At 37.4% G+C, this 12,972-nt stretch overlaps 1 protein-coding gene across 1 annotated transcript in view; it reads right to left on the bottom strand.

Annotated features, from left to right (window-relative positions):
- LOC110165754 (receptor-type tyrosine-protein phosphatase gamma-like) overlaps window positions 1-12,972 on the bottom strand; it is a 144,093-nt gene that overhangs the window by 95,387 nt on the left and 35,734 nt on the right. Inside the window, exon 4 of the mRNA XM_055160306.1 lies at window positions 5,785-5,880. Within this exon, the coding sequence (XP_055016281.1) occupies window positions 5,785-5,880 (96 nt within the window). The remainder of the gene's footprint in view (window positions 1-5,784; window positions 5,881-12,972) is intronic.

Raw genomic sequence — 12,972 nt, 5'->3', positions numbered from 1 at the left:
ATCCCTCTCATCTGTGGAAACCGCTTTTCTTTCACATTTTTTGACTTTTTGCCAAAACGTTTTTCCTTCCTTCCTGAAAATGAAATCCTCCAAATGAAGTAAAACTGTTTACTTTGCTATGCATGTCGGCATGCAGTGTGGAAATATAAAATAAATACCACTTTTTGCGGAATGTGATTAGTTTGTATATAGCCTGGAATGTACTTGGAGGCTGTTTTAAACTAATTTGAAAGTTATAAGTTTTGTCTCCTGTGTGCGCTCGGAAACTTGAGTAGGAGTTAAAGGGTTATGAGCGATTTAATAAAAATGTTAATGATAAACTTAAAATAAAACACGCACAGAACAAGAAAAACACTATACCCTAAACAAATATCCTCTCTCTCTCTTCACCCAAGGCTATTTGAAAATACTGCTTTAAATATTCACCTATACAGGGCCTAAATTATGCAAAATTGACCATTGTTTCCTCATCAAAAAACATGGAGTTACATTACATTTCAGGAATATTTGCTCTGTATGTTTTCTCAAGAGCTAAAAGTGCCTGCTCCCCACTGCTCTACAATGAAATCCATGAAGCACCTTTTATTACTTTTATATCCTATACCAGTGTTTCTTAAATGTGTAACATTGGTACAAGGGCCCCCCTTGAGCGTTTGTTTAATCTAAAGGTACCATCTGTAATTAGACTGGCTCTGTTGTATTCTCACATGTCACCACTAGATGCTATCTACATTACTGCGGTCCGATAGTGTGCCAGCTTTGGCCTCACAGAAGACGACCAGAGAGTATTGGGTTCATTCTGAATTGTTCTGATAATAGGTCAGTATAGGTCATAGCCCCTAACTCCTTTACCTCTGGAGCTTGTCACAGGGTCAACCTCAAGTCCAAAGCAGATAGGAGCCTAGAGCTGTTTAATAAAAAACTTAAACACCCATAAAATCGACTACATCCTTCATTCTCCTCAACTGCACTGATTTTAATGAAAATTTCAACCGGACAGTGTAGCTAAATGACCCAAGTGTTTGGACAGAGGAAATGATGCTGCTGTTGAAAAAAAAAAGCTCTGCAATAAACCTCACAGACTGCACAATCTGTAACTCTGAAAAGTTAAAAAATGAGCCACCTCCAAAATCTCGATTATGCGCCCATGCACAGAAGCCATATAATATTTTATATATATAATATTCTCCAGACTCACCAACAGCTAAATCCTGTCCTTGCATGGAGTATAGAGCGATGCACAGACTCCATCAGTTGTATTTATGTGGCTTTAAGTTTCTAAAAACATAAACAATCTTCCCTTAAGTCATTATGCTGTGTACAAAAAAAAAAAAAAGAGTGAAGCTGTGATGACCCTAAAAGCTTTTATTTTAGCTTGTTACAAACAAATTGCCAGGTATTTTATAGAGAATTTATGGCATAGAAAATACCAAGGCTAAGATGTCAAAGTCTGACTTATTTAAAAGCTGCAGAGATGGTTCCTTATAATGAATAAATATAATAACTACATACAAAATGTATAAAAAAAAAAATAAAATAAATATAGCCTGCATGTATGAATAGAATATCAAACTAAAATGAACCGGGCAAAACCAAGAAATAAACTGGACCTGTAAGCCAAGACCTTAACAATCTTCAATTGCTTTGACATTTTGTGTAATCAAAGAATACACCAAAAACACACACCAACCACCTTCCAGCATTTATTTGTTTCAAGTGAAAAAGGCAATCATAAGGCACTAGTCCATGCATAAACCTGCATACTGTACAGTCTGTTGGTTTGGCAGAACATGCAACACTTGAGTGGATACAGAAAAGATGCACTGGGGCCACCAAAACCACATATGCACACACAGACACACTCGACTGTTTGCATATTAACAGACTCCAGCACAGCCTGTCAAATATATGTGCAAGCAGCCGGTTATTGGGGTCATGGTTGAGGCTTGACTACAGGCAGCAGCTGCAGAGACCCTCCCCAGACAGTGCACAAGGGGAGAAGGAACTACATCAGCAAATATGAGCTAGCTGTTACTCCAGAGTGAATTCTGAACTTTAAAGTGGGGGGTGTTTTACATCTATGGGGTATTAAATGCTAACACGTAACATATTTAGATTACGATGTTACCTTCTATAGAAATTATGGAATGCACTTCACCTTGATCTTAGAAAAGCAAAATCAGTCATTTAAAACTATTTAAAGACTCACATTTATAGACTTGTGTCTCTGTAAAAGGCACTATAAAAATTAATTTTACTTACTTACTTTTATTGTTTTGAAATGCCAAAAACATTGTACTCTATTTTCCAGACTATTGAGCGCATCTGAATATAAGCAGCATCAACAAAATTTAATCTAAATTTTAAAATTGTACATACATAGGCCGCACCTGAATATAAGCCGCAGGTGTCCATGTCTTCAAGAACCTTTTCAAGTTCAGGCCATCTGCTTTTATCGCCTCTGAAAGTTTTTGTCATCTTTTTACATTGAGTCAGTTTGTCAAGCTGCCGTCGCCAAAATCTTACCTTTGACTCATTGATCCCGAGCTCATGTGCAGCATCTCTGTTTCCTTTTTCCACAGCCACATCAATCGCCTTTAACTTAAAAGCTGCATCATCTGCATTTCTTCATGTGTTTTCCATGAGGAGGGTGTGTTTATAAAGCGCAAAATAACTGTTCAAAACACAATCAAACAAGCGTTTTCCTTGGCGCATCACCCCGTTTCTCCCCGCACTTTACTGTGCATGTCTCCTGCAAGAGCCGCTGTCTTGTCTTCATGTCAGTGTCTTGTAGGATTTCAGAAGATTTCAGTCTCTCTCGAGTGAGGCTAGATCTATCTAGGTATGAGTGGATGTCCGGCTACTGAAGTTTGAGATGTTTCTTCTCGTCATTTACGCATAAGGGTAAGATGTATCCCACTCACTAATGTTAATTTAGTATCATAACTTATTTTATCACACGGCGATAAACTGTTTGAGTGCACTGACTGAAAACTGAAACTAACCCTAGATCCATGTGTGACCCGCACAGACAGCGGCGTTTTCTGCACTCAGGCAGCTCGTATCCGCTGTGTTGCCAAACCACAGACCGTATATATGAATGGACAATGTGCCAAACAAAGAATCCATCCATATATTAACTGCATCGTTTTTTTAGCCGCAGGGTTCAAAGTGTGAGAAAAAAGTAATGGCTTATAGTCCGGAAATTACAGTATTAATGTTTTTGGCTTTCTGAGTCTCTCCTCCCTTTGCTCTCCATGCTGTCACCCCCCTTCAGAGCGCTATCACAATACAATCACTGTGCATCCTGCTAATGAAACTACTGCACATCATATCAGGTTTGTCAAGCTATAGTGTATTGTTTTGTATCCTGATTTTGTCTATGTAGGGATAGGCATATAAAAGCTTGTTATAACATGGTAAAAAGCTAAAAAAAAAAAAAGATTTTGCCTTCTCTTGATAATACCTCCTCTTAAAAATAAACTAATAATAAAAAAAAACATGGTGAAAAATTAAATTAAACTACCAGTCTATAATTATAAAATAATAACAACAAAATACTTAACCTAACTGTTGACGAATAAAACATTACAACTCAACTACCAAAAAACAGATTTATGCAAGGTGGTTTTAAACAGCTCTTGATACTGTCAATGTTCATTTCTCTTTTAGTTTGTAGTATTTTTACACAGCGCGATTATGTGGCTTTGACTGTTTTTGCTTTTGCTAAAATGACTTGACAACATTAATGAGCGGTTACATAAATCTGTGTGACTACTTGTTTTTTGGGTAAATTAGAAACCAGTCCACTCTTGATTCACAATGATTGAAGATTAAGAAGTGATTTAGAGTAGTAGTAGTAGTAGCATAGAGAAGAGTACTCAATGTGTACTCAAATAAAAGTACTCAATAAAAAGAACACGTAATGCTGCCAAATTTGTAAACTTGCAAATATGGATAAAATTGAAAAAGCCATTAAAAATCATATTAAGTTGTTTTGAAACATCTGTGAATTGGAACTATATTCTTACTTACTTCTATTATTTTAAATGTAACTAAGTCATGACTACAATTATACAGAATTACAAGTACAGGAGTATAGTGAACACTTTAAGCATTGTACTAGAGACTTCATGCAGTTGCCATTTCTGTTACCCCATTGTACAAAATCCTAAACTTTGTGTAAGCCAGAGGTGCTGCCGACACCAGGAGGCTCAGACTGGAGTCTAGCGAGAGTGGAAATATTAAGTGTGGGTTAATGGTCCAAATAAAAGCCCACTTAGGTAATCAATGGGCTCAAATGAAGCTTTTATTTGTGCGGCTGCAGCAGATAGAGCAGGGCTGACAGTGATCCCTGCTCCAGCCACAGAACAACGGCCAGAGTGGCTCCCACATTGATCCGATTCCACAAACACAAACAAACCCTCTGACCTTGGAAGAAAACTCAACTAAAACACAAGTGTAGTCACCAAATCTACATGTAGATCATACTTTTTTAGATCGACCAAAATGTTTTTTTCTCATTGCCAGTGCCATAAGGGCCAATATTTTTGGGCCGATATATGGACGATTTTGATCATTTTCTCCAAATGACGTAATTTAAATCACCAAGAGCACATTTTACCACAAACAAAAAGAGAGCTGTTTAGTCATGTTTTGTCGAATTATCTCTTTGCACTAAAGTGTTCAAATGAAGCCAAAATAAAATATCGGCCTCTATTGGAGATTTAAGGCTGATAGTGATAACCTAAAGAGTGCAAATATCGGTTTATCTCTTCTTATACTCTACTGTCTCTACTACTAGATAACAGATATACAGACATACTTTTAGACATCAGCGAGAAACAGTAAGCAAAAGTCACTGACAGTATTTTTGTACAAAGTGGGCAGCCTGTCTAACCCTTCTTAACTGATTAATTTATAGTGTGTATTATGTATTATGAATTATATATTGACTTTCATGCCAAGACTAGTCACTTGAAGTTGTTTTAAATTTGTTATATAAAAAAACTTTAATAAAACCAGGAAGTACAGGGACATAAACTACCAGTCAAATGTTTGGACAGGCCTTCTTAATCAATGTATTTCTTCTTTAACATTACAACTTTCTATGATGCAAGATGTATGAAATGTTTATATTATATATTCAAATCCTCAAAGTAGCCCTTTGCCTTGTCAACAGCATTGCAAACCCTTGGCCTTCTCTCAGTGATCTTGATGAATTCCCATAAAATGGTGCAATTTCAAGAAATGTCAAAAGTGCAGAGCAGTGGGTAAAGCAAAGGCTGGCTATTTTTTAGAATCTAAAATCTAAACTTTTAACGTATATTCAATGTGTCCATCCATAGTTTTGATGCCTGCAGTGAGAATGATAAAATGTATCTAAACTTTTGACTGGTAGTATAGTCCTGGTCTCAGGTCTCTGCACCGGCTTCCACCGGCTCAGAGAAGAGACTTTAAAGCGGCTCTGCTTGTGTACAAGTGGCTCCATGGCCTAGCACCAAAGTACATCTGTGACATGTTAGTGCCATATGAACCATCTCACACTCTGAGAACAGTCTTCCTGAGCATGTGAGGCTTCGACGATGTTTAAATCCAGGCTCAAAACTCGTCTGTTTAGCTGTGCACATGACTGAAAGCACTCTTCTTTTTTAATGTTGATTTTATGCTTTAATTTGTTTGTATTGTGATTTTAATGTCTTTCATATTCTGTACACCACTTTGAAATTGTGCTATATACGGTAGATAAACTTGTCTTTCTTTCTCCAAACTTGAAACTCGTACCTGAAAAAACACGGCCATGGCAGCGATGATCCTCTTTTCCCTGAGCGCTGCACTGAGGCTGTCGAAGTCGTCTGAGTTGTACATGTAAATCTGCATCTGGAAGATACAAGAACACACAAAGAATTAGTGATAGTGAAACATTACCAGAAACAATGCTTGAGTCTCTTTAAAATCGAACATAAACTTGACCTGAAATCATAATTTCAAATTGGCAGCATTTTAGTTTTATAATAATATTTTTGTTATTTCTTTACATTTATTTTAATTAGCCTCATAAAGTGTAAACATATGCTTAATTCATAATTAACAACTAGTTTATTGAGAATTATTCAGGATTAAATATGTACTAACCCTTAATACTTCATCATCAAATTTTCTTCATTATGAATTAAATGTTTGTTCATTCAGTATTAGGCCTATTTAAAGTGTAATTATTATAACATTTTCCACATTTTCATTTATTATCTGAGCCATTAAGATGCATGTGAGTGTCCTAAGAGTCTTGTTCTTAGCTGAAGAATAGGAGAGGACATGATCTGATGATATGTGTCAGCACTTTTTTGCAATAAAGTGAGCGGGTAAAAAAAAAACAAAAAAACATTGAAATTGTGCAAAAAATCCTGCAGGAAATATAAATCTACGATACCATCACAATCCTGCAGCCATGTTTAGTAGTGCATGACCTGAAGTTACCTATCAATCCCATTACACACGTCATAATGGAAACACATGTTCATTCAAATGTTAATGAAGGCTGTACTGCATTATCCACACGGTGAACACACACGCGAACGAGCCCCCAGTCGTCTGATACTGCCATCGCATGTGCACATATATATGCCCTGCTGTATACATTTGCACGTCTGCTTGCATAATTTGTAGCACTGGGGAACACACTCCTGCATGCCAAAAGCAATTCTCTGAGCTCTTCTCTGCCAACATCAACACTGTCAAAATCACTTGTGTAGCATTTTCTGCAGCTTGCTAATGCGCACATAAAGAGCCCCGTGCATGGCTTTTTGATCTATTTGTGGAGTAAACAGTTGTCGAGCAGCGCGATATAGAAACTGTTTATAGAATTTATGGCAGCTTGGCTAGAACTGACTCATATTAATTAAAGTCAAAGCGGTGGATTGCCGTATACAGAGGAGAGACTGCAGCTAGCTACACAATTAAAAAGGAGTTGAAACACAGTGAGCCAGTGCCTAATGATGCCGTGTGCTGTCTCCATTGGAAAGGCACACTGCAGGGGTTGATGGGAATGCTAATGCAGAGCTAGCTGTGCTGTGTATGAGTCAGGCACTGAAAGTAAGCTGTTTGGCGTTTCAGTGTACCCATATAGGTGAGGTAACAAAACATCTTCCTCCTGATAATATGGATGGCACAGTACAGTTTTACACGGTTTACCCAAATTGTTTTGACATACTGGAATGTCATACTCTTTTTATAGATTTATACGTAATAGATTTTAAAAACAGAATGTAGTTTCTAAAAAGCAGGTATTTCTACACTATGGCGCGTGGTCCCTGTGGCTTCCAAATTACCTTAAGTTTCCTCATCAAAAACATACCTGGAGTTGTGTGTTTGTTTGTTTGTTTCACACATGTTGAACACACAAACCCTGCATATTTAAGCTGAGTTCTTCTCTCAAACAGTAAACACTCTGTTCCACCTTGTGATGTCATGGGGTAATACAGGAAGTGCTTCACTGTGTTTTAAAACTTCATACACCTTCAGTAGAGTCATTTTGATCATTTCAGCCCTGGAATTGCCCATCTCTACTGAAAAAAGGTAAAAGATAGCACTTAACTTGAAAACTACCACTACATGACATCACAAAGTGGAATAGAGCCTTTTGAGTTTTGGGAGACAGATGGTGTGTGTAACATTCGTTCTTTTGAATTTCAATTAAGAACAAAAACCAATAGATTTGTTTGTTATTTTACAGTTTGTTATTTCATTATTCCATTTTAGTTTCCAACACCACCAACAACAACAACAAAAAACAGCTTCCAATCTCTATTTCCAATATTTAATTTAAAGTTTATCTCAAATAACCAATCAAAAAACAGTCTTGGTGCCTATTTTAATTCTGATATTTTATTCTCTTTGGTTTATTTTCTCTGGAAGTTTTGTTGCTCAGCGTGCGGTGGGTGAATTCAGTGTCAACCATGAATCTATAATAAAAACAATTTTTACTTATAGTTCTGTGGACTGAACTATAAGTAAAAAGATGAACAAAATGTATCGCCTTGCTGCTACTTGTTTCTCATCATGGAGTTCAGCAATTACTTTCTAAGACATGAAAGTAAACGCGTCACTGTTTGTGCACAAAATTCCAACGATTTTTCAGATAAGTCCTTCTAGCAGCAGAAGTTCCGAGGCAAATAAACCAGAGAGAATAAAATATCAAAATTAAAATAGGCACTGAGACTATTTTTTGATTGTTGTTATTTGGAATAAAATTTAAATTAAATATTGGAAATAGTGGTCAAAATATTTTTTTTGTTTTGTTTCTTTTTTTGACACTAAAGCAGAATAACGAAATAACAAACTATTTTCCCATGTTATTGTTTTTCGTTTTCTTAATTGAAATTCAAAAGAATGAATAGTACACGGACCACGGACTAATAATAAGAGTTTATTAAAACATGTGTGAATGAAACAAAACACAACTCTTGTCAATTTTGTGTAATATAGGACCTTTAAATATCTAGTGTGTGCTTTTGAGGATGTAAGCTTGAATAAAGGCCTGATGACTCATTCTAACCTGTTAAAAATGCACATATTTCAATTATTCACTGTACTGAGCACCTCAGTCGGGCTTCTGCTTCATCTGTGTTGTGATATGTGGCCCTTGATGAAAAGTTTGGATGCCCCTGCTCTAAAAGCACTCTTCCTGCTGTCTCAAAAAGTGAAAAACAAAACAAATCCATTTTAAATGTTATTCCTCAATTATTTAACACATTCTGGGCATCCCAGTTGTTTACTGCAATGAGTATGCACTTTCACAACTTTCTGAGGCTGAAGAGAGAGTTTTGCTGTAATAACACTGCTAACAAAAACTAGTGTGCTCACTCTGTACCTGCATTATTTCCTGATACGTGGGCAAAAGAGCACTTTATAATTACATGTGGACAGCATACAGCGGATACAATTCCACCCGAGGATCTGCTTTTATATAATGTATATGTATATTTGTATATCTGTGGACAATTGAGTCACAAAGTATTTCATTTTTGGCATGACTGGCATTCAATTCGAAGCTCTGTGGGTGAGGCTAAGTCCAAAACTGTTCAAGAAAGGTTCAACTTTCTACTTTTTTCAGTATATTTCAGTAGTAGTACTAATAGTTTTAGTATCAATTAGTAGATATAGACCTATGTATCAGTTGGCTATTATGTGGAATAGTTTCACTTTTTACTGTAACAGTTATCGGCCTTAAATGTGCATTGTGCAACTTTTCAGGTGGAGGGTTCGTCAAATGCTTTTCTCCATGGAGATGTTATTCCTGTGTCTGGAATATTTCACAGTGTGGTATTAAACCAAACCAATCCCAAGTTACAGGTCAGATCTGTAGAGAGGCGACCCTGCTCACAGTCAGAGTGTCTGATGTTTTTCAAGATATTTTTGAGCTATAAAACCACCTGTAATTTAATAAATGTAAAGTAGTGCTGTTTAGTGTCATACTGTGGAACATTCGAGGCAGAATGATGACAACCATAGAAACAATCACGAAATGCTGCACTTTTAAATCTCCAGCAGAGGCCCATATTTTGTTTTGGCCTACTGCTTTATTTGAACATTTTAATGCGAAGAGATAACTACGCAACACATGAGTACACAGATTTCTTAAAGGTTTGTGGTAAAAGGGGGCTGGAGGTGAGTTTTTAGAAAATTTTAATTAAAGAATTTGGGGAAAATAATCAAAATAGGCCCTGCATATCAATCCACAAATATCAGCAGAGCTTATTGACCACTGGTTGCTGTGAGTTCTAGTCAAGTCTAGTTCTAGTATAGTCAATCTTTTTGACAATAACATGACCTAGAATAAAGACAATATAGTAGAGGAGGCTATTAGTTTTGTTGGCTAAAACAGTTCTTCCTTTCATGGAAAACGCAACCCACTGCCAAGCTCATTAAAATCTCCAAATTAAAACACAAAAAAAACAAATGGAAAACATTACCAATCAATTATTGCTTGTTAAATTACAGGCAAAATGATGATATGATTGCAACAAGATAATAAATGTCCTGTCACGTCAGTTCTAATGAGGCAGGTCTCAACACTGGCAGACGCTTCCTGGATACTTTTATGCGTCAGACTTTCACATAAAACAAAGAGTTGGCGATATGCCGAAAAATGAATATCACTATTTCCTAAGAGCCAGATCACGATTGCAATTTCATCACAATTTATGTACATTACCAACTTTATATGGCTTAGAAGAGGTCACTTGTTTAAAGGTCCTGAAGCAGTAGTTTCCAAGTTAACAGCTACCTTTTACCTTTAGTTCAATAGAGAGGGTTGAAATGATCCAAATGATTCCACTGAAGGGGTGTGGAGTTTAAAAACATAGTGGAGCACTTTCTGTATTACCACATGACATCACAAGGTGGAACAGAGTGCTTTCAGTTTGAGACAAGAACAAAATTTGCAGGGTTCGTGTGTTAAACATGTGTGGCCTAAACAACTCCAGGTATGTTTGTGATGAAGAAACAACATTAACAATTAACAAATCAGAAAATAGTGTAATATGGTCCTTTTAAATTGGACCAAGAGGAGTAGTTGGTGTGGAAAATTGCCTGTGTTTGAGCCTAGAGTAGCATTAAAGGGCCCATGTTATGCAATTTCCTGACCTGTTATAATGTTGTTTCCTCACCAAAAACATATCTAGAGTTCTTCTCTCAAATGGAAAAAGACTTTCCTTGTGATGTCATGTGGTAATACAATGTGGTGCTACACTGTATTCTTAAAGTTCATACACCTTCACTATAGCCTGATTTATCAGCCGGTTTCACTTCGTAGAAACCATCTGACCTCACAGCGTTAGAATTTGTTCGCTTGACGGTAGGCGGGTACTTTTTTAATTTAACCAATCGCTTCTATTTGGTCATGACGTATGTAATGCACCACTAACGGTGCTAACTGCTATATTAAGCTTTTCCCAAATCCGGTAGGAAGAAAGGCAATAACATCTTTCCCTTTGATCAAATTCACCGAACATTCTCTTTGTTTCGGCTTTAAATCCTCAATCTCGGGAATCATTGACAACACTGAATTCATGGCTCTTCGCTGATTGGCTGGTGCCCGAACTCGCACTTCCGGGGTTTTTGTGAACAATCTAGTGTATTCTGATTCCTGACCTACTCACTGGAGAAAAATGAAATTGAGCGGAGGCACTAGGTGGTGCCAGCCTGGATACCTTTACTAAAATTATTTGGATAATTTCAGCCATGGAATTGCTCATCATTACTGAACTGCAGGTAAAAAGTAGTTATTAACTTGAGAACTACAAGTATGTGACATCACAAGGTGGAACAGGGCATTCTGAGCTTTGGGGATGTAGACAGACTAATAAACCAGGTAAGTTTTGGATGAGTTAACAGCATTATAACATGTCTTAAAGTTCACAATAGTCAAGTTTGTGTCATATAGGAACATTGATATTCCAGTACATTCTTAGTTCACCTTTCTATTTAGAGTGGATAATATTATATGTAGTTGTTTGCGAGATCCCATTTTATTCCGTGTGTGTTTGGAGTTAACAGCGTTTGAACACAGGTGCTCTCTGACCCACACCTCCTCCGGCTCTCTCGGAGGTAGCCACCCGGAGATGGTCGGTTCTCTTGGCGGGTGAGCCTGTCTTTTGGTCTGCCGTCAGGATGTAAAATCCAAAAGTGAAGGTGCTGGTCTGTGGAACGACCTCTCCAAAGTGTTTTTCAGCTCGCTAAATAAATCTGTTGTTTGTTGGTGAGATGACTAGCTCGGGGGCTAACAGCAGCTCTGCCTCCCACTCAGGCTTTGAACTGCACAGGGAGAGGTGCCGCTACAGCACCCAAAGGCGCCTCTCTCCTCCCACGGCATCATCACTCAATTGCACAGATTACACCTTTCCTGCCCCCCGCTATTGATACATCTTTTTCAGTATTGGATTCTAGAACACGAGAATCACGGGAGAGAGGTCAGGCCAAAGAGACCCAGTGTTCAAATGGTTATATTGATTCAAAACTATTAAGGAACGCTAGGTGGACAGAGCAGAGTTCAAGGCCCACAGCTACAGTAAAATGGTAGATTTCAGCATTTGTGGTAAACATTCTATAGATTATTGAAGTCAGAGAATAGGTATGTTCCATGAGTCAAGATATGTTTCCATGTAGGAACTATTGCAGCCCCCGTAGAGCCTCTCCAGACCATCCAAGGTGGTCGGGAAAGTACCAAGGTGAAGGCTTAGCTTAAAGGGCCCATATTACGCTATTTTCTGATCTATGTTATAATGTTTCTTCATCAAAAGCATACCTGGAGTTGTGTTTTGTTTCATTCTCACACATTGAACACACAAATCCTGCATATTCAGGCTGGGTTCTTCTCTCAGATGGAAAACACTCTGTCCCACCTTGTGATATAATTTTTTCCCCATGCACCTTCCCTACAATTTGTCTATTTCTACTAAAGGTTAAAGGTAGCTAATAACGTCAAAACAACTGATTCACGACCTCACAAGGTGGAACAGAGCATTTTGAGTTTTGGAGATGTACATAGACTAATAAATGGTTACTCAAACGTGCGAAGGAAACAAAATACAACTCCAGGTATCAGATGAAGAGAAGAAAAGATGTAAAGCGCTTCAACTGGGTCATAAAAGAGTCAAAAAATAACAGTACAGGTGCTCTATGAGGGTTAAAACAACAAAAAAAACAACATAACATGGCTTAAATCTCACCCGAGTCAGTTTCGTGTAATACATGAGCTTTAATTTTGATATCTTTTTAGGTTGACATAACCCTGACCTAGACCATAAAAGGTCCATAAAACTCTTAACCTGCTGGCTCTCACTAAATTTTTTGGCTGTGTTTAAGTGTTTTGTTCAAGTACCAATAGAAAACAAGTGGGATAAGGACCTCATAGTGGTGACCCAATGCACCGAAACAACAGCAACAATGGAGGGTGTTGGATGTTTACTAGGC

Source organism: Boleophthalmus pectinirostris, unplaced genomic scaffold (genome assembly GCF_026225935.1).
Source record: "Boleophthalmus pectinirostris isolate CB_2022bp ecotype Guang Dong unplaced genomic scaffold, ASM2622593v1 HiC_scaffold_3, whole genome shotgun sequence".
Classification (NCBI taxonomy): domain Eukaryota; kingdom Metazoa; phylum Chordata; class Actinopteri; order Gobiiformes; family Gobiidae; genus Boleophthalmus; species Boleophthalmus pectinirostris.
Note: the sequence above shows the minus strand (reverse complement) of the source record. Positions and strands in the feature narration are given on the sequence as shown.